The sequence below is a fragment of the Mytilus trossulus genome, chromosome 1 (assembly GCF_036588685.1).
Source record: "Mytilus trossulus isolate FHL-02 chromosome 1, PNRI_Mtr1.1.1.hap1, whole genome shotgun sequence".
Lineage (NCBI taxonomy): Eukaryota > Metazoa > Mollusca > Bivalvia > Mytilida > Mytilidae > Mytilus > Mytilus trossulus.
The window spans coordinates 44,640,730-44,666,808 of NC_086373.1; the positions used below are offsets into that span (position 1 = coordinate 44,640,730).

Sequence of the window (26,079 nt, forward strand, 5' to 3'; positions counted from 1 at the left end):
ACAAACAGAAAAACAATAGTACACATGACACAACATAGAAAACTAAAGAATAAACAACACGAACCCCACCAAAAACCAGGGGTGATCTCAGGTGCTCCGGAAGGGTAAGCAGATACTGCTCCACATGCGGCACCCGTCGTGTTGCTTATGTGATTACAAATCCGTAAATAGTCTAATTCGGTAGGTCAAAGTCATGAAAGGGAAGGGGATTTTAGTTACGACGTAAGGAACATATCCGATATCATTTGTGAAACGGTTATTCCGTAACGGTCAACCAACTCGTGATGGCGTCCGTAAAATTTACGAAGGGATGATATCAACTTCACCATTTGGAACTCTTGGTTTAATAGCTTTTTTGTGAGCAGTAACCCTCTATCAAGAAAATCATGATAGGAAATGCAAGCACGGGAATATCGTATCAATTGGGAGATATATACCCCGTATGCAGGTGCTGCTGGAATGTTGCTACTTAGAAATGGAAAGTTCACAATTGGAAAGCTGAAATCATCTCTTTTGTCGTAAAGTTTTGTCTTCAACCGACCCTCATTGTCAATTTCTAGATGTAAGTCAAGATATGAAGCCGACTTAACTGTATCTGTAGTATCCTTTATCTCCAATTCGATGGGATAGATGCGATCCACATAGTCACCAAATTTTGAATTGTTTAATGAAAGAACGTCATCTCTATAGCGGAAAGTAGAGTTAAAGGATATTGCTAACTTCTTATCTTTCTTCCTAATTGGAGATAAAGGATACTACAGATACAGTTGAGTCGGCTTCATATCTTGACTTACATCTATAAGGGTTAACCAAAACACTTCGACTGAATAAGTTGAAGTTGCGCCTGATTGTAAACAGTGATTTTGCAAACATATCATATCATCAACTGTTACAGTTTCTTTTGAATAACGATAACAAGCAAAATTCAAAATTTATAACATGACCTTGACCTTTGAGCTTGACCTCAATTTCCTTTATATGTACCAAGGACTTCATATCAAAAGACTGTAGGCCTCTACAACTTATACTGTATGAATTAACCAAACATATCGTTTATTTTAAATTTTCAAAGGGAAATAACTCCCATAAGATGTCTTCTGATCACCCCAGTCAAAGTAAACAAATCATTCTTAAGAGTAGACAAACAATTTGGTGAAAACAGTTTGTAAAAATCTTATACGGTTTTTGAGATATAGCGATAACAAGAAAAAGGGGACGCGGGGAGATAACTCCTATAAGAATAAGTGTTCGGTCACACAGGGTGAGTTTTGAAACCTCCATTACTGAACAACATCATTGGCCAAACATCCATTCGATATGTTGTAAAACAAAAAAGCATCTCAGACGGCAGAAGAAAAACAAATAATCAGAAGAAAAACAAAAGGTCTTTCCACGAAAAGTGGAAAGACCTTATAATCAGAAGAAAAACAATAGGTCTTTCCACGAAAAGTGGAAAGACCTAATAACATAACCACTACTATAAGAAACATATAAGATAGTCATATTAAATTAAAAAATGCGTTACATTATTAATAGTAATCTTAATCTCAGCTAGGCTATTCCTTAATACATATAAATCATGAAGGCACCAGCAACTGCTGATGCAATAGTGGATGCGAGACCATTAATGCGTAGATTTAAGTCCTGTCTCTTGTGTTCTTCTGTACATAGATATAATAGCCACTATATATGTGCATTATATTTGTGTTCTGTATAAACTTGTTCACTACATCACATGTCATTTTGCTATTTTATATGTTAGCCGAAAACACACCGTCGCATGCCAAGAAATCCTAGCTAAAAATTCCGGTGGACCTCCTACGGCACCCATTAGTAGATACAGATTATTTTAATTTCATTCAACAAATTAATGTATGACCTTTATGTACGTCTCGGTAAGAACACGACCATATACCAAATGGTCAAATGATTAATCATCCATGTAATTTGCTCTATGGGATATTTGCAGAATTTCAACGGAGGCAATTTCTTGGCATGGTTAAGTTTTATATTTAGTTAGGAAAGTTTTTGTATTTTATTTCAGGTCCCGCAGTTGCGATAGGAAATTAAAGTCGTTCTAGGAAAGTCGCGCTAGGTTGTGGCGTCACGTGACGATGCTTTATAATAGCGAAAAGTATATTTCTTTCATTTTAGGTGGAGACGTTAGACAGACAACATGTATATAACGGCGGAATACACACGATGTATATTTCTTTTGTTATTGTAGGAAATTGACGTTTCGAACGATCACAATTCACGAGCAGTGCATGCTTTGCATTTAATTTACCCTGTGTAACTTTAAAACACGATCATTGATTATTTTCTGACAATGTGCATTTCTCAATAGCAGCTTGTAACACAAATTTCAATATAATATAGGAGCAGACATTTTTTTGTAGGATTTCGTTGAGATTAACGGACCTAGCGAGCGATTTTTACGGCATAGCAATTTCTTTTCTCTACGGACATTCTTGGGAGGTAGCTGCACCACGTTGTTTTGTGAAGTTCAAGTTTAATTCATGTATGCCCTGCTGACTGCAATTTTTTAGGTCGATTGGACTTGTAATCTCAGAGTATATCAGATAACTTGCAAGCATGTGGATTTTTCTTCAGAAGAAATCTCTATGTAAATACAATATTAAAGAGAAAAAAAAAAACGGACTTGTCGTTTTTCTCCGTTGAAAGGATAGATAGCACACAGCTTCATTCAACAGTTGTAAGTGGAGGGTAAAAACAAATTAGGGGTGGGGCAAAAGGAGGTCCCAGGCCGGGGGGACATTTAAAAAAAATAAAAACGGTACATACAAATGGTTTAAAACGCCGTTTTACAATATGAATCAATTGCTTAAAAAAAAAGCAATAATAAACGGTGTCCCCCCCTAAGAAACATGATTGATTGCTTAATGTGTGTATGTGTGTGTTTGTTTGTTTGATTGTTTCTGTCTTTTTTTCTTTCTTTCTGCAAGGGGTTCATATTATTGTGTTACCCATGCCAAGAAATCATAGCTAAAAATTCCGATGGACCTCCTACGTCACCCATTACATAGTAGATACAGATTTAATTTCATTCAACAAATTAATCTATGACCTTTATGTACGTCTCGCCTAAGAACACGGCCATATACCAAATGGTCAATATTAATCATCCATGTAATTTACTCTATGGAATATTTGCAGAATTTCAACGGATGCAATTTCTTTGCATTGGGGACCCTATCTTTTCTTTTGATATTCTCAAAGATTTGTATAGTAAGACCAGAGGTATTATATGTCTCTGGTAAGACTATACAAATCCTTAATATTCTCAAAAGATTTACTAAAAGCTAGCTGTATCTAATTTTACATTTCTATCATTTAGTTAAGCTTCTTATCAAGTAATGATCCCCGTATAATCCGTATAAAATGTGTATGTAGCTTGAGAAAATGACAGGTGACCTAGTATTATTTTTATGGTAGTGGCTATAATTTTTAATATCTATTATGCTTTATTTTAGAATTCCTATTAAAGAAAAACAGTGCTAGCAATTTTGATAGATATGCTTATTTTTTATTAAAAATATTATATAAGGCGCGTTTTTAGCAACTAATTATTCTTAAAGTAAAGAATATCAATTGATATGCATGTTTTGTATACATTGCATGTTTAAAGAAGACATATTGCGGGGCAAATATCCAGCCAAAAGGGGGAGGGTTGTGTTCCTAACCCAGGACAAAGGGGGTTCCAACTACATGTCCCTATTCAAATGCATTGATCGTCCCAAAAAAAAATTAAAAGTGGTGTTCCAACCCCTGGACCCCCCCCCCCCCCCCCTGGATCCGCACATGAATTGGTAAAGATATTTCTTATTAAAGTGTATATTTCTACATTTTATTAGTTATTTAAAAAAACAGAAAACAACGAATTAAAATTGGAAGTTCTTACAGCGAATGGGATCGTATGTTTAAAGGCGTACCACAAGGGTCAATTCTTGGTCCAGTTCTTTTCAATGTCTTCATAAATGTCATATTCATTTTGTACAAAAAAAGCACCATTTATAATTATGCTGGTGACAACACTGTATCATACAGTGATCATAATTAAGATAAAGTTGTTAAAAGTTTAGAAACTGATAGTTGAAATCTAATAAACTGGTTTTCTATAAATTTAACGAAGGTTAATCCTGACAAATTCCAGGGTATAGCCATTGGGAAAAAACAAATAAACATAATTTGATATTTAATTTAAATGGAAATAAAATTTCTTGTGAAGAAAATGTTAAACTTCTTGGAATAACTATAGATTCGGACTTAAATTTTGACAATCATATTTCTGAAATATGTAAAAAGCCATCAAGACAATTAAATATTCTAAAACGTATGCGTAAATATTTAAACAGGCTAGGTAGGTTAACAGCATACTACTCATTCATACTTTCGAACTTTAACTAACTATTGTCCAGTAATTTGGCACTACTGTAGTGAAAAAAAATCTTTTAAAATGGAAAAAAATCAAGAAAGAGCTCTAAGATTCATTTATGAAGATTATGACATTCCTTACGAAAAATTGCTAGAAAAATCTAAATTACCATCTTTAAAAATATAAGAAGAATAAAAACAATTGCAATAGAAACATTTAAAATAATTCACCAAAAAAGTCTGAGCTACCTTCATGATTTAATTAATATAAAAATTAACAAGTATGATTTAAGATCACAGGAAACAGCAGTACTCCCAAGAGTTCGAACTACTAAATATGGCAATTCAAAAAATTTGTACAAACATGGGATCCAAGTAATAGCTCATGTCAGTGCAGTGCATGCATATAGTGTTTTAATATGCCTGTTTTATTTTACTTCTATTTTCTGTGTGACTATTTGATTTGTGCAATCTTATTATTAACTTGTGCTATGTTTTTAAGTGTACTGTATGCTTTTAACTTATACTAGAACACACCCGTGATATCGCGGTCCGTGACTGGATTTAAGTATCTAACTATGCGCAAGACTTATTTTTGTATTAGTATTGTCATCTGATAAAGTCATGCCGATTATAAGATAGTTATCACAGTTTTCTCTGCTTTCAAATCTTTCTGTTTGACCCGTCTAACTGGAACTGATCAATTATTGGTAATATTAATCATTTGGAAAACAAAACGTCCTGGGATGGAGTATTTTTTTTAATCAACAGCATTGTCCTATATCAGTTATAAATAAAGTTGAATTCTTTGATTCGCTGTTTTACTTCATGCCCGCCTGAGACTACTATAACACATAGTAGTCTCAGTGCCCGCTAACAAATTGAAAACTGTACCTATACGCCTTATTTTTAGTATTCGTATTGTTATCTTATAAAGTCTTACTGATTAAAATACTACAATAGGTAACAATTTGACAATTTAGTAGTGTCAACCCTGTGATTATGACCCGTGTATATAGCATATCCTGAAAACACCGTTTGGTGGTGCGCCTGTCAAATGCGGAACGTACAGATAAGGTAATAGGTAACAGATGAATATACTATTGGTATCGGTATCGGATTCGACCCGGAACTTCTTAATTATTGTCAATTACGTGGAAAACAAAAGGGCCTGGAGTGGTGTAATTTTTAATCTACACCTTTGTACTATATTGGTTATATATAAAGTTGAATTCTTTGATTCGTCGTTTTTACGTGATGACGGCTGACAAATTGGACCTCGTAATTTTAGTATTATAGATATGTCATTATGGTATCTTACTATGCACTAAAAAGGGGTTCCCAACCCAGGACAAAGGGGGGTTCCAACTTTTTGTCCCCATTCAAATGCATTGATCGGCAAAAAAACCCATTACTAACTCATGTGATCTTATATATATGCGGTGACCCTTCAAGCAGGATGTAAATCCTAGAGAAGAAGTATTGATTAATGAATGCATGTGAAAGTTCAAACGGAGACGGAGTCCACCCGAATGATATTCAATCCCTCCATACGCGGGACTCAGTATATGGTCATCGTAAATAAACGAAATTTACAAAATGAATGTCATGCTTACTGCTAAAGTTCTTAACTTCGAAAGTTACCTAGAGGAAAAGGGAGAGAACTATACTTATTTATACGTTTGATAACATCATATGACAGAATTTGTAGATTGTGACTCCGATATAGAACTGTTTGAAATGTCAGCTGAAAAAGCACTACTTGTGAACACTATAGACAGGGGCAAAATATCGTACTCGTCGGCTGATGATTCAGTAAATGTGGGAAATGAACCTGGCCACAGAAAAGTTGTTCAGAACAAACAGAAAGAGAAAACTAAATTATCAGGATTTTTATTATTATTGTCATTTTTTGCAGCTATAGGAGGTTTTTTATTCGGATATGACACCGGTGTTGTGTCAGGTGCAATGCTCTTACTCAAAACAAACTTCGATCTCAGTTCCTTTAGCGAGGAAGTTATTGTAAGTGTTACAATAGGTTCTGCAGCAGTGTTTTCCATTTGCAGTGGTGTTCTCAATGAATATTTAGGAAGAAAACTTACAATTATAATTGGGAGTTTTGTGTTCACAGCTGGAGCAATTGTTCTTGCAGTAGCCCAAAATATAGCAATGCTGATATCAGGACGAGCAATTTTAGGTATTGGAATTGGTAAGTTCCAGTTACAATTGATATGAAAAAAGATTAAATTAGAGTATGACTCCATATACATGTATACATTAACAATCATTACAAAATGTACATAGATGGGGACCACAACAATCCTGCTGTGGTAAGGGTGAGCAGCTGAGACATTGTATACCATGTGTTGGTATACTGGTGTACCCCCAGGGTGGGGTGGGGGTGGTGGGTAGTAGTTACTTCATATATTTTTAATGATATGAGTGTGCCACAAAACAAGGTAGCCTTTTCATGCCCTGCTGTTTAGAACAGGGTCCCTTTTTCATGTCCTGCTGTTTAGAACAGGGTCGCTTTTTCATACCCAGCAGTTGAGAACAGATTTTTTTTAAACAAAGTACTTGTCTAGAACAGGATCGCTTAGTTACATTGTAACTATTTAAGAAACAGTCTATAGTCCAGGTCTAGAACAGCATCTATTTTATACGGTTTAGAACATTTTCTAAGGGTGTCTAGAAGAAGGTCTGTTTTTCTATGTTTTCTGGTTAGAGCATGTAGAGCAGGGTATGATATGGCAAGTGCTGTCAGCACAGTTATACCCAAAAGGATAGTCAGTTACCCTCTGGGCATGCCGGGGGTATACCCTTACCTTTTCATTTATTTTTTTATATTAACAATTATATACTTATACCCTATCAAGCATTGTCCAGGGACATACATGACATATATATGTTACAGTGAATTTGTATAATCAGTGATTACAATGTATGTCATGTATGTAGTATCCATGAAATTTTCAGGGATTATGTAGTATCACTGGCCAGTTTACTGGATTTAAGAAAAAACATTGGGGAACATAATAACTGCAATGAAGAAAATGAATAAAAGTCAAATAATTTGTGCTATAAAATAATATTAAAACAGCATTTCACTGTCATGACTGTACACACATAAATTGTGAGATATATTAATATACATGTAGTATGCTTCACATCTGTTTTTACCACAATATCCACATATTAGAAAACATTTTCCATCACATATCATGCATATCAGTCAGATTTTACGACCTGCCTAAGAGAAATAAAGTGTTTAGTAAAAACACCTGTAGGTACCCCAAATAAAGGGAATTTGCAACCTCGAACTGGTTCCAGCAAGATTCTTTTTTTTTGGCCAGGAGATAGTTGTCGTTTGTTTATGTGTTACATATTTGTTTTTCTTTCATTTTTTACATAAATGAGGCCATTAGTTTTCTCGTTTGAATTGTTTTACATTGTCTTATCGGGGCCTTTTATAGCTGACTATGCGGGATGGGCTTTGCTCATCGTTGAAGGCCAAACGGTGATCTACAGTGGTTAATGGTTGTGTCATTTTGGTATTTTGTGGATAGTTGTCTCGTTGGCAATCATACCATATCTTTTTTTTTAGATATCCTTTTTCAGACTTTTGGTGAACAATAACCTCTATGTTTTTTGGAATTCCCTTTCCTTTTTTACCCATTGGAATTGCTATGAGAATATTACACCAAATTTCAGCTTCCTCTAAAATTTTGTTCTTATTGTCAATTCTTAGTTTTTTCTATACATTTAGATGCATATTTTCTCTCTGTTTGAATTTCTTGTTCATTTAAGAAAAAAAAGAAGAAAAAACCCCCCAGATACATGTACATGTTCAATAATCTTCTTCACCATTTGTTTTACATGTACATGTTCCACAAATAACATGCTATGTGGATTTACAAATAGAACATGAATATCCATTGGACTCTGGCTTTTAACTTGATAAACAAACAATACATATAAAGTTGTTGCTATAAAGGGAATCCTGATAATATTAATTTTGAAGTCTTAAACTTTACATGTATCTCAAAACCCTGTGTTGGTTATATCTTTAAGATCATCCTCTGTGTTTAAAAGCAAAGTTATTTCTTCTGGCAATGAATATGGAAGTTAAATTGATAATTTGTCTATATGTTTTTTGGTTTTATTTTATCAAACAAAGGATCCTTAAATCATTTTGTAAATTATTAGCTCACCTGGCCCGAAGGGCCAAGTGAGCTTTTCTCATCACTTGGCGTCCGTCGTCGTCCGTCGTCGTCGTCCGTCGTCGTTAACTTTTACAAAAATCTTCTCCTCTGAAACTACTGGGCCAAATCAAACCAAACTTGGCCACAATCATCATTGGGGTATCTAGTTTAAAAAATGTGTGGCGTGACCCGGTCAACCAACCAAGATGGCCGCCACGGCTAAAAATAGAACATAGGGGTAAAATGCAGTTTTTGGCTTATACCTCAAAAACCAAAGCATTTAGAGCAAATCTGACATGGGGTAAAAATGTTTATCAGGTCAAGATCTATCTGCCCTGAAATTTTCAGATGAATCGGTCAATCTGTTGTTGGGTTGCTGCCCCTGAATTGGTAATTTTGAAGAAATTTTGCTGTTTTTGGTTATTATCTTGAATATTATTATAGTTAGAGATAAACTGTAAACAGCAATAATGTTCAGCAAAGTAAGATCTACAAATAAGTCAACATGACCAAAATGGTCAGTTGACCCGTTTAGGAGTTATTGCCCTTTATAGTCAATTTTTAACCATTTTTCGTAAATTAAAGTAATCTTTTACAAAAATCTTCTCCTCTGAAACTACTTGGCCAAATTAATCCAAACTTGGCCACAATCATCTTTGGGGTATCTAGTTTAAAAAATGTGTGGCGTGACCTGGTCAACCAACCAAGATGGCCGCCACCGCAAAAAATAGAACATAGGGGTAAAATGCAGTTTTTGGCTTATAACTCAAAAACCAAAGCATTTTGAGGAAATCTGACAGGGATAAAAATGTTTATCCGGTCAAGAACTATCTGCCCTGAAATTTTCAGATGAATCGGTCAATCGGTTGTTGGGTTGCTGCCCCTGAATTGGTAATTTTGAGGAAATTTTGCTGTTTTTGGTTATTATCTTGAATATTATTATAGATAGAGATAAATTGTAAACAGCAATAATGTTCAGCAAAGTAAGATCTACAAATAAGTCAACATGACCAAAATGGTCAGTTGACCCCTTTAGGAGTTATTGCCCTTTATAGTCAATCTTTAACCATTTTTCATAAATCTAAGTAATCTTTTACAAAATCTCCACTGAAACTACTAGGCCACAATCATCTTTGGGGTATCTAGTTTGAAAAATGTGTCCGATGACCTGGCCATTCAACCAAGATGGCCGCCACGGCTAAAAATAGAACATAGGGGTAAAATGCAGTTTTTTGCTTATAACTATGAAACCAAAGCATCTAGAGCAAATCTGACAAGAAGTTAAATTGTTAATCAAGTCAATATCTATCTGCCCTGAATTTTTCAGATGAATTGGACAACTGGTTGTTGGGTTGCTGCCCTCCAATTGGTAATTTTTAAAGAAATTTTGCCGTTTTTGGTTATCTTGAATACTATTATAGATAGCGATAAACTGTAAACAGCAATAATGTTCAGCAAAGTAAGATCTACAAATAAGTCAACATGACCTAAATGGTCAATTGACCCCTTAAGGAGTTATTGCCCTTTATCATTGTTTATAGTCAATTTTTAACAATTTTCATTAATTTGGTAAATTTATGTAAATTTTTACCAAATATAGTTCTCTGTTACTAATGGGCAAAGTTCATGATAGATATAATTGTAAGAAGCAAAATCGTTCAGTAAAGTAAGAACTTCAAACACATCACCATCACCAAAATACAATTTTGTCATGAATCCAAGGTGAGCGACACAGGCTCTTTAGAGCCTCTAGTTCATAATCCCTGAAGTAATATTACGGAATTTGTAGAATAATTATTAAAATGTTCAGTGATTATGTAAAATCACTGGTAATTTTCAGGGATTATATATAATTACTAATGATTTTAGTGATTCTACATATTTCCTGAAAAATCAGGGATTCTACATAATCTTTGATTAATCTCAAATTCACTGTAACACGTGAAGTTATATACACATATGTAAAATAAACGTGTACATGTATGTCTCTGTCCTACATGTCCTATCATCTGATCGTATTATTTTAAGATTACAAATGTACACTATTTTACAGAATAATTATAGATTTGGCAAATAGCTGATGCATTTGAGGATGTACTTAGTTGAAATTAAATAAATCAAGAATTTAAAATTTATTATCTGTACAGAGCGTTTCAATCCGAAGCTATTCGGTGTTAAATAGATATATCATGTTATGGATGGGTATAAATTGACTATATAAATGATATAGGGCAATAACTCCTTAACGGGTTAATTGACCATTTTTATCATGTTGATTTATTTGTAGGTCTTACTTTTCTGTACATTATTCCTGTTTACAGTTTATCTCTATCTTTAATAATTTTCAACTATCCAATCAATATTCATGATCATGATGATATTTGTAAATCATGGTATATACATGATATACATGATAAAGGATATGTCTAATATACATAAAACATGTATACCAAAAACTAATAACATCAAAACGTTTGTTTGTTGAACAGTTATTAAAAAAACATTTGTTTGACAGTTAGTTTATAATTTATACGACTGGTAAATAAACATCATTTAAAAAGAAAAAAAAATCACAGAGATTTAATTTAATTTTGAATTAATAAAAGTCAAATGAAAGTGAAAGAAAAGATTTTTGGTACTCAAATTTTTATGCACCTTATTTTAAGGTAACCATGGTGACAAGAGACAGTTTTAGACACAAGGTAAAAATCACTGATGTGAAATGAAATTATTTTATTTTATTCTATTTTTGGACTTTTTCCAAAGTGTTGACAACCATCAGCAGCATGTTGAAGTTTGCATGTTGGAATATTACAGACTTTAATACATTTTTTTTATTAATAAAGCTTTAGAATTTGTTGATTAACAGGATTAAGTTTTGACATTTTAGGACTAGTAGAAACATGGAACCAAACTGACATTTATCTGCCAGGTTTCAAATTTTACACTTAACTTGAACTAAGAAAAAGGGAGTAAAGAAAAGCAGAAGATCAGAACAAATAATTTTTAATTGACCGCAAAAATTAAAAAAAATTTGGTCGTATATTAGTATCATATTGTCGTCGTCTGCAACATCTTTGTTGTCCAAATTTCAGTATTGTCCGAAGACAAATCTATGATTTCAGGATAAATACTTTAGTAAAAGTTAATAGAAATCAATAAAATTTAACACAAGGTTTACTTATAACCACTATAAGAAGGTTGGGATTGATTTTGGGGGTTACTACATGTATCTTCAACATTTATTCAAACCAAATTTGAATCTTACCAAAAATATAAAAATTAAAATTACACAACTACGTATCAGTGCTCATTGTTGAAATAATATATATAGAACAGGGTAGATATAATTAACACATTTTCCAAGAGAACAACGTTTTGCAAATTATGCACTGAAGTAGAGACTGAAGAATATTTTTTGATACCTTTTGATAAATATAAAGATAAAAGGCAAATTTTTCCCCAATCATAGTATGGTTTATATTTAAAAGATTAATGTAATAATTATTTTTCAGTTTCTGAACTTTTACCACTTTTGTACATCCACAAAATATTACTGAATGTACTAATTTATTACAGACGCATTAGAAATAAGAAACAATTCTTCAAAATATGTCAATAGCAGAAAAGTCGAAAGCAGTAATTAATTGAAAAGGATGTGAAATATTTCCATTTCAAGACTTTAAGACGTCATTTAAATTTTTACATAAAATTGTAAGCGTTCTCATGATCATGTATACAATTCTTGGAAGATTTTTAGGAAGTTTTTTTTTATTGTAGCTAGGGTAATATCATCAGCTAGGGTAATATCATCAGCTAGGGTAATGGGTAATATCATCAGCTAGGGTAATATCATCAGCTAGGGTAATATATCATCAGCTAGGGTAATATCATCAGTACCTCAGACAATTTTGAAAATCAGTGCTAATCAATGATTCAAAAAAATAGTTTCAAAATGCTTTTGGAAATATTTACTATATCATTATAGAAAAATTGTGCCCTCTCTCAGACAGTTATTTTCACTTAAATAAATAATGATGGAAAATCTTCAAATTTTGTTGTTCTGTATTTCTGAATTTCACAGTACGGTAGCAAATAAAATACATGTATTATTCTCGATTTGCAGAAAGCTCTAGTTTCTGTTAAATTATAAAAGTAAGCTAATTTTATAATTTATTTGATAGGAATTGCTTCAATGACAGTGCCAACTTACATAGCTGAATGTGCTCCATCTGAACTGAGAGGAAGATTAGTCACAATAAATAATTTATTTATAACTGGTGGACAGTTTATTGCAAGTGTACTTGATGGTGCCTTCAGTTATGACAAGACAAATGGTTGGAGGTAAATGTTGTTGTTTATTGTTTTTTTGAAAGTGCATGTACCTTTATCTAATTTTGAATCATTGATTTAGAACTTGGAAAACTAAGAATCATATATGATTTCAACAAAATAAGAAGTGAGTAGCTAAATGGTGCAGAGCCTAATACAAGCTAGGTCCTCTGCCCATCAGGCAATTTTATCTGACTTTGACCTCATTTCATGGATCAGTGAAGAAGGTAAAGTTCTAGGTGGTCAAGTCCATACATCAGATACTATAAGCAATAGGTCTACTATATTTGGTGTATAGAATGAATGTACATGTAAGGTGTACATGTCTAACTGGCTGATGTCATCTGACCTTGACCTCATTTTCATTGTCCAGTGGTCAAAGTCAAGGTTTTGTGTTTTGTTCATTTTCTAATTCTATATGCAATAGGTCAACTATATTTGGTGTAAGGAAATATTTTAGGATTTACATGTCAGTCTCGCAAACTTTTAACCTTGACCTCATTTGCCCAGTTTGTTTGCCCAGTGTTTTAAAAAAAACCTGCCTGAAAAACCAACATGGTGGACAGTGCTTAAAATTGAATAAAGGGGTAAAATGCAAGTTTTATTTATTATCTTGAAAACCACTATGCAAAGAGTAAATATATATATACCGGGTAATAAGATGTGGTATGTCAGTTCCAATGAGACAACTCTTCATCCAAGTCACAGTTGGTAAAACATTTTTGTAGAAGTGCTGTAAAATTCAGAAGGTATTGCGATGTATTTATTAAAGAAAAACTGTGAAAAAACGTGACAGGGTTAACGTTATAATCACAAGAATTTAAATTCGCATTTCAATGCTGAATATCGCAAAAATTAAAATCCAATTTTAGTCTAATAAATGCACACAATAATTTCTAAATTTACAGTAAACTATATAGATCAAAGTACAGTCTTCAACAAGAAGCCTTGGCTGACACCAAACAGCAAAGCTATAAAGAGCTTCAAAAATGACTAGTGTTAAACATTCAAACAGGAAAACCAACCATCTAATCTATATAAATTGAGAATCACTTATGAACCTTAACAAACATTGCAACCAAGGAACATCAGTTTCATGACCATGATGACTTAGGACAAGTGCAAGTTAATGCAGCGGGTTTAAACATTTTAATTGGTGCCAACCTTCACCCTAACCTGAAACAATAATGTAACATCAAAATGTAGAAAATCACACTACAAGTTACAACATATCAATTAAAATGGCTTAAGGATGTACTCCTCTGAGGAGCCAAAAATTTCTAGAATTAAACTTTTTTTCTTCACTTGATTTTGGGGTTTATACAGGTATGACTGTAAACAGATAATTGTTGAAGAAAAAAACATATGGTGGTGCACTACTTTTTTTGGTACAGCTCTTTGAAAGTACCCAATTTTGATGATTTTCACATTTTTCATCAATTTTTACCCATTTTTGGGCTATTATTGTGAAAAAATCAAAGTTCCTCAATTAAACTTTTTTTATACTTTCAATAAAGATGAAGTGAAACATTACCAGGCGCTGTTAATTATGTGTATTGGCATATATATATACTATATTGCTTTTACATCCCCCCCGCTGATACACATAATTAATATGGCTTCTACTATATTATGGAAGCTCCATTTGGAGTTAATGTGTTTAGAGACCACTCTTATGTCTGTACACCTTTCCTATATTGACTAAAGATGAAGTTGACCAATCTGAATAAATTTAATTTAAAAAACTATACGTCATTTTTTAGGAAGGTGTTAATATAAGAATGTTTTATCATATTTTGATGCTTTTTCGTGTCAAATTTACCATGCTGTCAATTTTGTATATTTGTAATTTTTCTCTGTTTTAAGAACAAAATGCGTATACTATATATTTCATCTTTTTTTATATAAATGATGGAAAAAATAATATCTAAGAAATTTGAAAAGAAAAAAGTGATATGTGATGTACACCTTCCTGGTAAAATCATTTCTTGTACCTCTCACCCATTTTCCCAAAATGAGACTGACTCGATTAGTAAAAAATTTAAAAATTAATTACTTAAAAACTGTTTGTTGTAAATACACAAATTTTTCACAGAGTTTAGTTTGATTATAACATTTTTAAAATCCATTGATATTTTCCACTTGTAACACATGTTTTGGAAATAATTCCAGAACAAGATTTCAACAAGACTGAAACGTCAGAAGAATTAATACATTCTTAAGGTGGTATGGGTGTCTTCCTCCATCTTGGATTGTAAAAAACAGAGAAACAAAGGTCCATATTTTCAGGCTAGCAAATTTTGATGCAGGAATGCAGATATTTAATGTGAACTTTCATTTAAAAAATCCAAATTAAAAGATTATAACTTATAAATATTAATATTTTGCAAATGTTGATTAGTTTTGGTTGTTTTTTTTAAAATATTTAAATTGGCATTTTAAGGGGAGGTAACTCTAAAACAGTGCATTTTCTGAAGGATTCTACATGAAATTTTCCAATTTTGTATTTTAGCCGGAAAAAATGTACGGTGACCATATCTTTTCTTTTGATATTCTCAAAACATTGTCTGAAAGCCATCTTTTCCCTAAGTATTTAACAATTCTATCATTTTGTTTAGTTTCTAATCACAAAATAGTGTTTTTATAAGCCCGTCAAAATTTTGACGGGACATATTATGGTATACACATGTCCGGTGTCCGTCCGTCCGTCCGTCTGTGTCTGTCCATCCGTCTGTCTGTCTGTCCATCAGTCTGTCCGTCTGTCCGGCGTAAACAATTTTTCAAACATCTTCTCCTCTGAAACTACAGAATGGATTGGAATGAAACTTAGCATGATTGTTCCTTAGAGTATCCTGCACAAAGTGTGCGCTTCGAATTTTGATCCGTCAAAAAACATGGCCGCTTACTTAAAATAGAACATAGGGGTCATATGCAGTTTTTGGCTTATATCTCAAAAACGAAAGCATTTAGAGCAAATCTGACAGAGTTAAAATGTTCATTAGGTCAAGATCTATCAGCCCTGAAATTTTCAGATGAATCAAACAAACCATTGTTGGATTGCTGCCACTTAATTGGTAATTTTAAGGAAATTTTGCAGTTTTTGGTCATTATCTTGAATATTATTATAGATAAAGATAAACTGTAAACAGCAAAAATGATCAGCAAAGTAAGATCTACAAATAAGTTAATATGACCAAAATTGTCAATTGACCCCTTAAGGGGTTATTGTCCTTTAATGGCAATTTTTCACAATTTGTTCATCATATTTGCTAACTTTAAAAAATCTTCTCCTCTGAAACTACTGAATGGATTTGGATGAAACTTAGCATGATTGTTCCTTAGATTATCCTGCACAAAGTGTGTGCTTAGATTTTTGATCCGTCAAAAAACATGGCCGCCGTTACTTAAAATAGAACATAGGGGTCAAATGCAGTTTTTGGCTTATATCTCAAAAACGAAAGCATTTAGAGCAAATCTGACTTAGGTAAAAATGTTCATTAGGTCAAGATCTATCAGCCCTGAAATAATCAGATGAATCAAACAAACCATTGTTGGGTTGCTGCCACTTAATTGGTAATTTTAAGGAAATTTGGCAGTTTTTGGTCATTATCTTGAATATTATTATAGATAAAGATAAACTGTAAACAGCAAAAATGATCAGCAAAGTAAGATCTACAAATAAGTTAATATGACCAAATTGTCAATTGACCTCTTAAGGAGTTATTGCCCTTTAAAGACTTTTTTTCACAATTTGTTCATCATGTTGACTTACTTTAAAAAATCTTCTCCTTTGAAACTGCTGTTTCAATTTCAGCCAAACTTAGGCTAAATGAGTTTCAGAGTTTCAGAGTATCTAGTATAAATTTTATATTTCATTTCCTTGTATGTCAAGAAACATAGCTCCTATGGCTAAAATAGAACATAGGAGAAAATGATTTTTTTTTTTGCTTTTGAAGAGAATAGGACGATTTAAAGAACATTTAAATAAATTGAAAAGCCAAAATAATCATTGATGAGAGATTAAACCAAAAAAATTCAGGTGAGCGATTCAGGCTCTTGAGAGCCTCTTGTTATATTAATCTAAAGATCTGTATACTTTTTGGTTTTGATTTAAAATTTCATTTTAGTGATATTTAGTTTTTGTAAAAAAAAAACAGGTTGGGGCCGGTTTCCCGCCATGTCTCAAAAACTATATATGGTTATTGCTTAAAACTTTCTCAGAAACTATTTAATATGATTATTGCATATAACTTCCACATAAGACGTCAGGCGTATCATGCGCTCATGGCACAGCTGTTTATTTCCTGTATAATCCATACAAAATGTGTCATTTTGTCACGTCCTGTAGCTTGAGAAAATGGGCAGTGACCTATCATTTTTATTAGCTCACCTGGCCCGAAGGGCCAAGTGAGCTTTTCCCATCACTTTGCGTCCGGCGTCCGTCGTCGTCCGTCGTCCGTCGTCTGTCGTCCGTCGTCCGTCGTCGTTGTTAACTTTTACAAAAATCTTCTCCTCTGAAACTACTGGGCCAAATTAAACCAAACTTGGCCACTATCATTATTGGGGTATCTAGTTTAAAAAATGTGTCCGGTGACCCGGCCAACTAACCAAGATGGCCGCCATGGCTAAAAATGGAACATAGGGGTAAAATGCAGTTTTTGGCTTATAACTCAAAAACCAAAGCATTTAGAGGAAATCTGACATGGGGTAAAAATGTTTATCAGGGCAAGATCTATCTGCCCTGAAATTTTCAGATGAATCGGTCAACCCGTTGTTGGGTTGCTGCCCCTGAATTGGTAATTTTGTGGAAATTTTGCAGTTTTTGGTTATTATCTTGAATATTATTATAGATAGAGATAAACTGTAAACAGCAATAATGTTCAGCAAAGTAAGATCTACAAATAAGTCAACATGACCAAAATGGTCAGTTGACCCGTTTAGGAGTTATTGCCCTTTATAGTCAATTTTTAACCATTTTTCGTAAATTAAAGTAATCTTTTACAAAAATCTTCTCCTCTGAAACTACTTGGCCAAATTAATCCAAACTTGGCCACAATCATCATTGGGGTATCTAGTTTAAAAAAAGTGTGGCGTGACCCAGTCAACCAACCAAGATGGCAGCCACGGCTAAAAATAGAACATAGGGGTAAACTGCAGTTTTTGGCTTATAACTCAAAAACCAAAGCATTTAGAGGAAATCTGACATGGGGTAAAAATGTTTATCAGGTCAAAATCTATCTGCCCTGAAATTTTCAGATGAATCGGTCAACCCGTTGTTGGGTTGCTGCCCCTGAATTGGTAATTTTGTGGAAATTTTGCAGTTTTTGGTTATTATCTTGAATATTATTATAGATAAAGATAAACTGTAAACAGCAATAATGTTTAGTAAAGTAGGATTTACAAATAAGTCAACATGACCGAAATGGTCAGTTGACCCGTTTAGGAGTTATTGCCCTTTATAGTCAATTTTTAACCATTTTTCGTAAATCTTAGTTATCTTTTACAAAAATCTTCTCCTCTGAAACTACTGGGCCAAATTGAACCAAACTTGGCCACAATCATCATTGGGGTATCTAGTTTAGGGTGCTATAAACAGTTTCGTATAAAAAACTAGGGGTTATTCCCCAACTAAAAATAGACTTGGAGGGAAGTCCCTTTTTATCAACATAATTGGTAAAAAAGTATCATGTTTTTTATATTTGATTGTAAAAATAAGTTAATTAGCTTCAATTAAAACAGGTTGTATGATTAAAATAATTTTTAAAAATTAGATTAAATACACATGTTTTAAGGGGAGACAAACTGTAAACATCCTGTTTTTTTGGCAGTGAAAAGTGCAAAACTTATTTGCACCCAATGTAGCTCTTTTCGGAGCAGGCGAACGTAGCCTGAAGCATAAATTTTTAGAAAGACCAGGTAAAAACCTATGAAATTCATACAGTTTTGAATATGAAAAATGTGCATGTATCATGTCTGCATGGGTGTGCACATGGCCTGATTTCATGTTTTTTATGCATAGATTAGGCAATGTTTTCCCCATTTTCTCTGGATAAAACTTTTTGGTACTATTAAAAGTACAATTTATTTTTATTTCATCATAAACTAGAGAAAATTCTGATTCTAATGATATCTAGTTTTATACAAGTATCTTCATTAACATTAACACCACTAAGGGTCAATTATAGATGGTCCCTCAAAATATGACGTCATAGGAAAAAACTGTTGATTGCACCCTTAAAGGGACAAACATATAATATAGTGAGGTTTTCGCATAGAAATGTGTTAGTGAATGGACTAAAACAATTCTGAAAAATATTGTATGGCATGTGTACATTAATTTTAAAGCATCAGTTTGGTATATTTAATGCAAATATTACAGATTTGTACATAGCAACCAGATATAAGAAAACCAGACTCTGTTCAAATTTTGAAGTTTTTCAGATTATTGCGACGTCATGATACTTTTATTAATTCTCTCCTATATATGGAACCAAAAGTTGCACATGCAAAGTGTTGATTTTTTTCTTCTTTGGCCTGTACTACTGATTAGTGTAACATGGATTTTTTTTCATTAATTTATATTTTTTGTACTTTTTATAGTTAAAAGGCTCCAAGTATCATATATAAGAAATACACTATTTCAATATTTTTCTCAACTCAGCTACAACTTAGTTCATATAATAATAGGGACAAAATATGTTTAAAGTAACTTTATTTATGCTAATTTTACAGTTTTTATTCTATTTATTCAAAAGAAACCCAATTTTATGTTTTTTCTTTTTAAATAAACTGATGACAATAGAATACAGGAAATGTTTGGAATATGCCAGTTAAACTATTTGCCACTGGCCAAAATACCACAACTATGCAACATATAAAATTAGCTGTAGTTTCACCATTTGGGGTCACAATCCTTAAAGTAAGACATCATTTTAATCGGTATTGTGTACAGATTCATAAAAGCTGATAAGTTTTTATATATCGCATACAAGGTTTTGCTTAAGGGTGCTATAAACAGTTTCGTATAAAAAACTAGGGGTTATTCCCCAACTAAAAATAGACTTGGAGGGAAGTCCCTTTTTATCAACATAATTGGTAAAAAAGTATCATGTTTTTTATATTTGATTGTAAAAATAAGTTAATTAGCTTCAATTAAAACAGGTTGTATGATTAAAATAATTTTTAAAAATTAGATTAAATACACATGTTTTAAGGGGAGACAAACTGTAAACATCCTGTTTTTTTGGCAGTGAAAAGTGCAAAACTTATTTGCACCCAATGTAGCTCTTTTCGGAGCAGGCGAACGTAGCCTGAAGCATAAATTTTTAGAAAGACCAGGTAAAAACCTATGAAATTCATACAGTTTTGAATATGAAAAATGTGCATGTATCATGTCTGCATGGGTGTGCACATGGCCTGATTTCATGTTTTTTATGCATAGATTAGGCAATGTTTTCCCCATTTTCTCTGGATAAAACTTTTTGGTACTATTAAAAGTACAATTTATTTTTATTTCATCATAAACTAGAGAAAATTCTGATTCTAATGATATCTAGTTTTATACAAGTATCTTCATTAACATTAACACCACTAAGGGTCAATTATAGATGGTCCCTCAAAATATGACGTCATAGGAAAAAACTGTTGATTGCACCCTTAATAAATGTGTGGCGTGACCCTGTCAACCAACCAAGATGGCCGCCACGGCAAAAAATAGAACATAGGGGTAAAATGCAGTTTTTGGCTTATAACTCAAAAACCAAAGCATTTAGAGGAAATCTGACAAGGGTAAAAATGTTTATCAGGTCAAGATCTATCTGCCCTGAAATTTTCAGATGAATCGGTCAACCCGTTGTTGGGTTGCTGCCCCTGAATTGGTAATTTTGTGGAAATTTTGCAGTTTTTGGTTATTATCTTGAATATTATTATAGATAGAGATAAACTGTAAACAGCAATAATGTTTAGTAAAGTAGGATTTACAAATAAGTCAACATGACCGAAATGGTCAGTTGACCCGTTTAGGAGTTATTGCCCTTTATAGTCAATTTTTAACCATTTTTCGTAAATCTTAGTTATCTTTTACAAAAATCTTCGCCTCTGAAACTACTGGGCCAAATTAATCCAGACTTGGCAATCATCATCTTTGGGGTATCTTGTTTTAAAAATGTGTCCGGTGACCCGACTTTCAAATCAAGATGGCCGCCACAGCTAAAAATAGAACATAGGGGTAAAATGCAGTTTTTGGCTTATAACTCAAAAACCAAAGCATTTAGAGCAAATCCAACACGGGGTAAAATTATTACTCAGATCAAGATCTATCTGCCCTATAATTTTCAGATGAATCTGACAACCCGTTGTTGGGTTGCTGCCCCTGAATCGGTAATTTTAAGGAAATTTTGCTGTTTTTGGTTATTATCTTAAATTTTATTATAGATAGAGATAAACTGTAAACAGCAATTATGTTCAGCAAAGTAAGATTTACAAATAAGTCAACATGACCGAAATTGTCAATTGACCCCCTAAGGAGTTAATGTCCTTTATAGTCAATTTTTAACAATTTTCATAAAATTTGTAAATTTTTATTAACATTTTCCACTGAAACTACTGGGCCAAGTTCATTATAGATAGAGATAAATGTAAGCAGCAAGACTAGTAAAGTAAGATTTACAAACACATCACCATCACCAAAACACAATTTTGTCATGAATCCATCTGCTTCCTTTGTTTAATATTCACATAGACCAAGGTGAGCGACACAGGCTCTTTGGAGCCTCTAGTTATATTTTTGAACATATATCAATAGATACTACGTTTTGTCAAAGTATTAACAAATTCTATCATTTTTATTTTAGACTCCAATACCACCTTAACTCAATCAAAGACATATTAACACAATTAAACATAGTCACTGAACCAATAAATTTGATTAATGACACAATGTAAATAAAAAATTAATAAAAAAAAAGGAGCGTAATTATTAAGAAAAAAGATGTAAAACAATATGGAAAGACAAGCATAACCTTGGACAAAATCACTCACTCTCAGCAGCCAAATAAAATAGAATGAAATAAAAATAACTTTTTTTAAAGGTAAACATATAGAGTGCAGAAATATTTTTTCCAAAATAAATAATTTCGTTGTTTATATTACAAGAACAGGAGTGAAAATTTATATTGATACCAAATCTGACTATGAGCAGAAATGTTTAGAATATTGTGATCTACCTGTTGTCCATTTACTTCAAGTTTGGCCACCAGAGCCATTTTTAGCTCACCGGGCCCGACGGGCCTAGTGAGCTTTTCTCATCACTTGGCGTCCGTCGGAAATTTTATGTTTTTTGACCCAGCCAACCAACCAAGATGGCTGCCATGGCTAAAAATAGAACATAGGGGTAAAATGCAGTTTTTGGCTTATAACTAAAAAACCAAAGCATTTAGAGCAAATCTGACATGGGATAAAATTGTTTATCAGGTCAAGATCTATCTCCCCTGAAATTTTTAGATGAATCAGACAACCCATTGTTGGGTTGCTGCCCCTAAATAGGTAATTTTAAGGAAATTTTACTGTTTTTGGTTATTATCTTGAATATTATTATAGATGGAGATAAACTGTAAACAGCAATAATGTTCAGCAAAGTAAGATTTACAAATAAGTTAACAGGACCAAAATGGTCAGTTGACCCCTTTAGGAGTTATTGCCCTTTATAGTCAATTTTTAACCATTTTTCGTAATTCTCTGTGATCTTTTACAAAAATCTTCTCCTCTGAAACTACAGGGCCATATTAATCCAAACTTGGCCACAATCATCATTGATGTATCTAGTTAAAAATTTGTGTTTTTTGACTCGGCCAACTAACCAAGATGGCCACCACGGCTAAAAGTAGAACATGGAGGTTGAATGCAGTTTTTGGTTATTGCTCAAAAACCAAAGCATTTAGAGCAAATCTGACAAGGGGTAAAATTGTTTATCTGGTCAAGATCTATCTGCCCTGAAATTTAAAGATGAATGGGATAATCAGTTGTTGAGTTGCTGCCCCTAAATTGGAAATTTTAGAGAAATTTTACTGTTTTTGGTTATTATCTTGAATATTATTATAGATTGAGATAAACTGTAAACAGCAATAATGTTCAGCAAAGTAAGATTTACAAATAAGTCAACATGACCAAAATGATCAGTTGACCCCTTTAGGAGTTATTACCCTTTATAGTCAATTTTTATCCATTTTTCGTAAATCTTATTTAACTTTTACAAAAATCTTCTCCTCTGAAACTACTGGGCCCAATTAAGCCAAACTTGGCCACAATCATCATTGATGTATCTAGTTTAAAATTTGTGTTTTTTGACCCGGCCAACCAACCAAGATGGCCGCCACGGCTAAAAATAGAACATGGAGGTTAAATGCAGTTTTTGGTTATAACTCAAAAACCAAAGCATTTAGAGCAAATCTGACAAGGGGCAAAATTGTTTATCTGGTCAAGATCTATCTGCCCTGAAATTTTAAGATGAATGGGACAACCCTTTAATGGGTTGCTGCCCCTGAATTGGTAATTTTAAGGAAATTTTGCTGTTTTTGGATATTATCTTGAATATTATTATGGATAGAGATAAACTCAAAACAGCAAAAATGTTCAGCAAAGTAAGATTTACAAATAAGTTGACCCCTTTAGGAGTTATTGCCCTTTATAGTCAATTTTTATCCATTTTTCATAAATCTTAGTTAACTTTTACAAAAATCTTCTCCTCTGAAACTACTGGGCCAAATTTTACCAAACATAGCCAGAATTATTATTAGGCTTTCTAGTTTAAAAATTGTGTTTTGTGACCTGGCAAACCAACCAAGATGGCCGCTATGGCTAAAAATAGAACATAGGGGTAAAATGCAGTTTTTGGCTTATAACTAAAAAACCAAAGCATTAAGAGCAAATCTGTCTAGGTGTTAAATTGTTTATCTGGTCAAGATCTATCTGCCCTGAATTTTTTAGATGAATCGGACAACTGGTTGTTAGGTTGCTGCCCCTAAATTGGTAATTTTAAGGAAATTTTGCTGTTTTTGGTTATTATCTTGAATATTATTATAGATAGAGATAAACTGTAAACAGCAATAATGCACAGCAATTTAAGACTAAAAAATATGTCAAAATGACCAAAATGGTCAATTGACCCCCTAAGAAGTTATTGTCCTTTATAATCAATTTTTAACAATTTTCATAAAATTTGTAAATTTTTAATAACATTTTCCACTGAAACTACATGGACAAGTTCATTATAGATAGAGATAATTGTGAGCAGTAAGAATGTTCAGTAAAGGAAGATGTACAAACACATCACAATCACCTAAACTCAATTTTGTCAAGAACTGTCTGCTTCCTTTGATTAATTCACATATGCCAAGGTGAGCGACACAGGCTCTTTAGAGCCTCTAGTTTTTTTTATCCTTATTGGCCAATTTAAAAAAAAATCTGCCCTGAAATTGCTAATTTAATTTGACAAGGTTCATAATTTGAAGACCAACAGTCCTCATCAACCATTCACTAGATCAGGTGTTTTAACAATTACAGCATTAGTGGCACATAGTTTCCATTAAATCTTATTGAAGATCACATTTTCAATTTCTTCTCTATTCAATAGAACTTGGGTGATTGACAAACACTTTGGAAATTATGTATGAAAGGTCCCATACTAGCAACATAAATTGGTTTAACATGGCCACCAGAGCTAATATTTATTATTCTAATGGACAATTTTACAAAATCGACCTCTCTGAAAATGCATGAGTAATTTTTACATCTATAATACTAAAATGACGAGGTCCAATTTGTCAGCCGTCATCACGTAAAATCGACGAATCAAAGAATTCAACTTTATATACAACTAATACAGTACAATGGTGTAGATTAAAAATTACACCACTCTAGGCCCTTTTGTTTTCCAAGTAATTAATATTGCCAATAATTAAGAAGTTTCAGGTCTATTCAAATACCGATACCAAAAGTATATTCACCTGTTACCTATAACTTTATCTGTACGTTCCGCATCTGACAGACGCACCACCAAACGCTATATTTACAGGTCATAATCACAGGGTTGACACTACTAAATTGTCAAATTGTTTACCTATTGTAGTATTTTAATCAGTAAGACTTTCTAAGATAACAATACAAATACTATAAAAAATCTGCACTAAAAATAAGGTGTATAGGTACAGTTTTCAATTTGTTAGCGGACATGACGTAAAACAGAGAATCAAAGAATTCAACTTTATTTATAACTATTATAGGACAATGCTGTTGATTAAAAAATACTCCATTCCAGTACCTTCTGTTTTCCAAATAATTAATATTACCAATACTTGACAATTTCCGATTCGACGGGTTCAAACAGAAAGATTTGAAAGCAGAGAAACTATGTATCTTATAATCGGCATGACTGTATCAGATGACAATACCTAATACTAAAATAAGGCTTGCACATAGTTATATACTTTAATTCAGTCACGGTATCACGGGTGTGTTCTAGTATATATAAAGTAGATGACAAAATTCATAAATATCTAGGTGAATAATGAAGAATTTTTAAAGCCTCTGCTGGAATAAAAAAGATAAATCCCTATTAATTCTATTTCATTTGATATTTTTATTGTTCAATTTGTGTTTGCTTATAATGAGATTTTGTAAATATTTTAATATCTTTCAGATATATGTTTGGATTGGCAGGTGTTCCATCTGCAATTCAGTTTGTTGGGTTTTTCTTTCTTCCGGAGAGTCCAAGATGGCTGATAAGTAAAGGTAAAGAAGTTGAGGCTAGGAAAGTTTTATGTAAAATTAGAGGACATTCATATGTGGAAGAAGAGCTCCAGGAAATCATACAAAAGTTTGAAGAAGAAAGAGAATCTACAAATAATAAAGGTATTATATTTAAAAATTTGAAAACAGGTTAAGTATAATTATTTTGATGCTTTTCATTCAATTACAAATCGCATAAGTACAAAAATGTATTTCATTCACATGTATTGATACATGTATATGTTACAGTGAATTTGTATAATCAGGGATTATGTAGAATCCCTTAAATTTTCAGGGATTATAATGTATAATAACTCAGGTTAGTTTAGGGATTATATGTAATCACTAACATTTTCAGGTTTTATGG

The 26,079-nt window shown here is 32.7% G+C and overlaps 1 protein-coding gene across 2 annotated transcripts in view; it reads left to right on the top strand.

Annotated features, from left to right (window-relative positions):
• The first annotated feature begins 5,867 nt into the window (after positions 1 to 5,867).
• Positions 5,868 to 26,079, top strand: part of LOC134725352 (proton myo-inositol cotransporter-like) — a 64,316-nt gene continuing 44,104 nt past the window's right edge. Inside the window, exons 1-3 of one of the 2 annotated variants that reach the window (XM_063589103.1) lie at positions 5,868 to 6,604; positions 12,782 to 12,941; positions 25,624 to 25,835. In XM_063589103.1, the coding sequence (XP_063445173.1) occupies positions 6,091 to 6,604; positions 12,782 to 12,941; positions 25,624 to 25,835 (886 nt within the window). In that variant the 5' untranslated portion in view covers positions 5,868 to 6,090. The remainder of the gene's footprint in view (positions 6,605 to 12,781; positions 12,942 to 25,623; positions 25,836 to 26,079) is intronic. The other variant, XM_063589093.1, reaches the window with a different exon arrangement.